The 4,022-nt window shown below is 32.2% G+C and overlaps 1 protein-coding gene across 2 annotated transcripts; it reads left to right on the top strand.

The window, feature by feature from the left end:
- The first annotated feature begins 1,066 nt into the window (after positions 1 to 1,066).
- LOC149544720 (uncharacterized) lies at positions 1,067 to 2,902 on the top strand. Of its 2 annotated transcripts, none has more exons than XM_089795280.1 (3): positions 1,067 to 1,400; positions 1,765 to 2,298; positions 2,480 to 2,902. In XM_089795280.1, the coding sequence occupies exon 2, from the start codon at positions 1,849 to 1,851 to the stop codon at positions 2,284 to 2,286; it is 438 nt and encodes a 145-aa protein (XP_089651406.1). In that variant the 5' UTR covers positions 1,067 to 1,400; positions 1,765 to 1,848; the 3' UTR covers positions 2,287 to 2,298; positions 2,480 to 2,902. The 2 variants fall into 2 exon arrangements, with proteins under 2 accessions (XP_089651406.1, XP_089651405.1); XM_089795279.1 differs by having other exon boundaries at positions 1,166 to 1,400; positions 1,765 to 2,301.
- The last annotated feature ends 1,120 nt before the right edge of the window (positions 2,903 to 4,022 follow it).

Here is a 4,022-nt window from a genome sequence, read left to right as displayed (position 1 = left end):
TCGTATCTCTGATCCCTACACAGGGTTAAAAAAAAAACAGTAAATAACTTTCACTATTTAAAATTCTTGAGATGATGTTGTGGGATTCGAGAAATAAAAATTTTAAGCTTCCACATGAATTTACATTCTAATTCTATTTTAAGAGAGACCTTTAACCCGGTCGCTTCAAGTTTACATTAATCCAATATTTAAAGAAAATAAAGCTGTGTTGTCTGACTTTTCACGGCAGATTCTTTTTTCAGAAAGAAGCTTGTTAACCTATTCCAAGAAAAACGTTACAAATGTCTATTTAAATACTGTAAAATGAAAGTGCATTAAAAGTACCGAATAAAAGGCTTGTTGAAATGCGCGCCATTGGAAATATAAACGCTCAAATCCCATGAAAAAGCTCGGAATTTTAGGTAGAAAAATAAATGGCGCCTTGCTCACGCTTTGGCTTTCTTCCAACTCAAGTTAAACCTCTAATTTTTAGTTGTAGTTTCAAAAAATAATTCATATGATTAGTTGTCCAATCTTAAGAGGAAGGAAGTTTAATTGGAACAAAATTAACAAAGTCAAGCTTAACATAGGTTTTAGCTGGGCTCAATTGTAAAAAATAAAGATTAACATGGGTTACATATTAAATTAATCCCAAAACTTTAAAGTTACTTATTATCATTATTATTAAATCGTCCTATTTTCAAATCTTACGTTAAAGATTATCATAAAGAGAGAATAAAAAATTATTTGACATTTAAATTTACTTTTATACATTTGGTGTATTTTAGGCAGTAGTTCTGTTATAGACTTTTACATTATGCTTGCCCGTAGATTATATTTTTAAAAATATTTGTTCTATATAATTAATTAATAAAAATTACAAATAATTAATAAATTTTAACAGATATTTTTAAATGATTTAAATTTATTAAAGTTAAAAATTTGTATTCAAAATACCTAGACCAAGCAGTTAAAATGTTTAATTTTTTTAATCTCAATTTACTTTTAAAATTTAGAAGTATTTTTAAAACAATTAAACAGCATTGTAATATATCTTTATATAAATTTCAAATTAAAATTTGATCGCATAAGCTTGTTGTTATGTTTACCAAATAATTTATTTGGAAGTAATTCTTTCACCTATTTTTCCAAAGGAATAAAAACGAGGACCACAGTTACAACGGACAAGTTTGAAAGCAAAAGTTGGAAGATTTTCAAGTAGGTCAAAATCTGTTCGCCAAGCTTGTGGAAAGCAGTACGAGTCGTTGGCATTCTTTCGAATCTACACTCAAATCGCTGGATAAAGCTTGTGTAGATAATATGAGTTAAACAAACGCTAAAATGTTTAGATTTGAGGCCGAAAGCAGATCAGAAAGATCATAGGCTTTGCTTCAGCGAGGTTTTGGCGAATTCTCAGGGAGGTAAAGTCTAAATTTGTGTTGAATTTTCCTAAAATCGTCTTCAAAGCGGCTTGTAATCTGGATAAATAAACTGTTCATTTTCAAAATTTGTCTTGAAATGCCTGTTTGTTCCACAATGGCTTAGAATTTGATAATTTGGCTAGAGGAAGCCAAATTTTCATGATGTTAATGTTGTTTTTGCATGATTGCTGATGTTTTCTTCTAAGCCTTAGTCAACTGCAGTTGAGAAGGCGAAAATTGATTGCAAATTTTTGGATGCTTCCTTAAATTTTTCGAGTTACACTAAAATTACGAGATTTCCGTGCCTTTTCCGATTTTTCTCGACTTAGGAGTAATTTATGGCGCGGTTTACTACTTTTTACAGGTTTCGCAGGAGATTAAGGAGTTTCGATGCAATGGCGAAGTAATCATTTTTATCTGAGGGTTTGGCTGTGTTGTTTTTAACACAATGTGTGCCGATTCGGTTAATTGGAGCTACGTGCCCCTGATCAACTGGTCCGATTCGAGTGCAGATTTTGTAAGCCTTTTCCATAATGGGAGCGAAGAGCAGGATGATTATTATGCATCTTACTGGTTCAGGGGAAGCCGCAATTACTTAGCCAGACAAGCTTTTCTTCGTAGCTATAAATTCCGCATCGAAGAAAGCTTCAAAGACAAGTTTAGAAGATCGATCCGCAGGCTGAACGAGGAATCCTTTGAGGAACTTTTGAAGAAATCACTTGGAAGGTTGATTAGAAACACGAAATCCTTTGTGAACCGCTGCCACTGTGACATTCGCCTGGCCAGTAAAAACAAACAGAAGAGGAATTTATGGCCCGTTTCCTGTTTCAACCCTTTCGAAGAACCTGCTGCTTCACAGCATCATTTGAATCGTTATTATTTCTGAAGAATTTATAATGTAGTATGTTTTTTTCATTATAGACTTTGATCTTTCAATTTCCGCTAAGGTTTTCGCGCAAATTACCTAAACAATTTTTATTTTTCTAATTATTAATAATTGTTCCAATTACTGTAAGCAATTTTTTCGACTTTCTGATCTAGTTCATTTATTCAGATTTCTGTAATTTGTCGTGATGCAGGGTTTGCCGGAAAATATGAAGTCGTTTTCAGCTGAAGAAATTAAGGATCACAAGACTGTTGGAGCTCCAATCAATCAATATTTTAATGTCTTCACTCAAGAAAAGTTCGGCTTATTGGCAGTATAGATTGAGTAGGTCTGATCTATGAAGGTCGTTGTTTCGTAATATTTCAAATCAGGTTATTTTGGTAGAGTAAGAAAATCTACCTCATAAATTGGTAGGGAGAAGTTTTATTCGATGTAAATTTTAAAGCTTTAGACATATTTCCTGGAAAATGACTTGCAGCATTCAAATGTTAGCAAAATTGTATGCAACTATATGCAAATATAGATTTTAGTGAAGTTTTAAGCTGTTAAGAGAAATTAGAACATCTTTCGTTGTTTTTTTAAGAATACAATAGAAGCAAATGGATTTCTACTTCAATCGTTTTGCATTTTATCTAGATGATTTGATTTTTGGAAGTCTAAAGAAGAAATAAATTTCTTAGTGTGCAAGGAAGAAGTCTTCCACATCACTGAGGCATGTGAGCAAATGCCATGTAGCTTAATGACTCAGCAAAGGGCATAAATCTATATAACAGGATTTCGTGTAGAAGTGGACTACCTTTGCAATTTAGCTTTAATCGTGCATGATCCATCCATATTCGCATAACCTATTCTTTACTAATTTTTCTGATTACATCGACACATATCAACTATGTGGGCTCCTCATATAACTATTCTCCACTTTGCATCTAGTATGGGACACTTTTGAATATTCTATTTTATTTTATTTTAAAAGAAATATGTGAGCTTACATGGCAATTCCACCCTAAGTTGGAAAGATGCTGATTGCAGGGATAAAAAGCTTCAAATAAATGAACATCATACTTCCATTTCCACCTTAATGCTTCCTTTATTAATAAATTGGAAATTAAAAAGGATATGTTTAATTTGAAGATATTTTTTTATTAAATCTATTATCAAAGTTCAAATCTATATGAGGGCTGGATACAAATTAACAAATTAATATTGATGTCATATCAATGGGGAATCTAGGACGAGATGGTGCAAGATGTGTGATCATAAACTTGATGAAGAAAAGATTCTAACGATGGTAAGAAAGAGGCTAGATCAACCTTTGAATAATGGGGTGAATTCTCAAGCGACAATGTTAGGGTTCAATTTGGTTTGAAAATTAGGTTACCAAAGATTATATCAAGAAGGTCATTTTCAACTCATTATGAGTGAAATCTATATGAGCCAAGTCCAAAATTAAAAATTGGGTGGGTGGTTATGTCAAATCAAGGAAAAGATGAGTTCATTGGTGATTTTTTTGGCATCTCACATTTATCATGAGGGAAATGATGCTACATGCTAAAGTTAGAATTATATTTGATTTGATGATGCAAAGTGCAAAGGGGACATCAATAAATGAATGAAATACATTATGTTTCCATAGTGTCACTTTTCTCTTAAACTCCTATGCTAGAATTATAATATGGAAGAGAGAATTTATGAGACATAGTGTTACATTCATGATAGGTGCAATTGCATGCACTTCC

This window comes from Cupressus sempervirens, chromosome 8 (genome assembly GCF_028749045.1).
Source record: "Cupressus sempervirens isolate cs-2001-9-10 chromosome 8, ASM2874904v1, whole genome shotgun sequence".
NCBI classification, from domain to species: domain Eukaryota; kingdom Viridiplantae; phylum Streptophyta; class Pinopsida; order Cupressales; family Cupressaceae; genus Cupressus; species Cupressus sempervirens.
The sequence above is the reverse complement of the archived record's forward strand: the minus strand, read 5'-3'. Positions and strand labels throughout refer to the sequence as shown.

What these genes read in the sequence shown, in the direction of transcription:
- LOC149544720 (XM_089795280.1), top strand. Translation starts at nt 1,849, where the DNA reads ATGTGTGCCGATTCGGTTAATTGGAGCTACGTGCCCCTGATCAACTGG.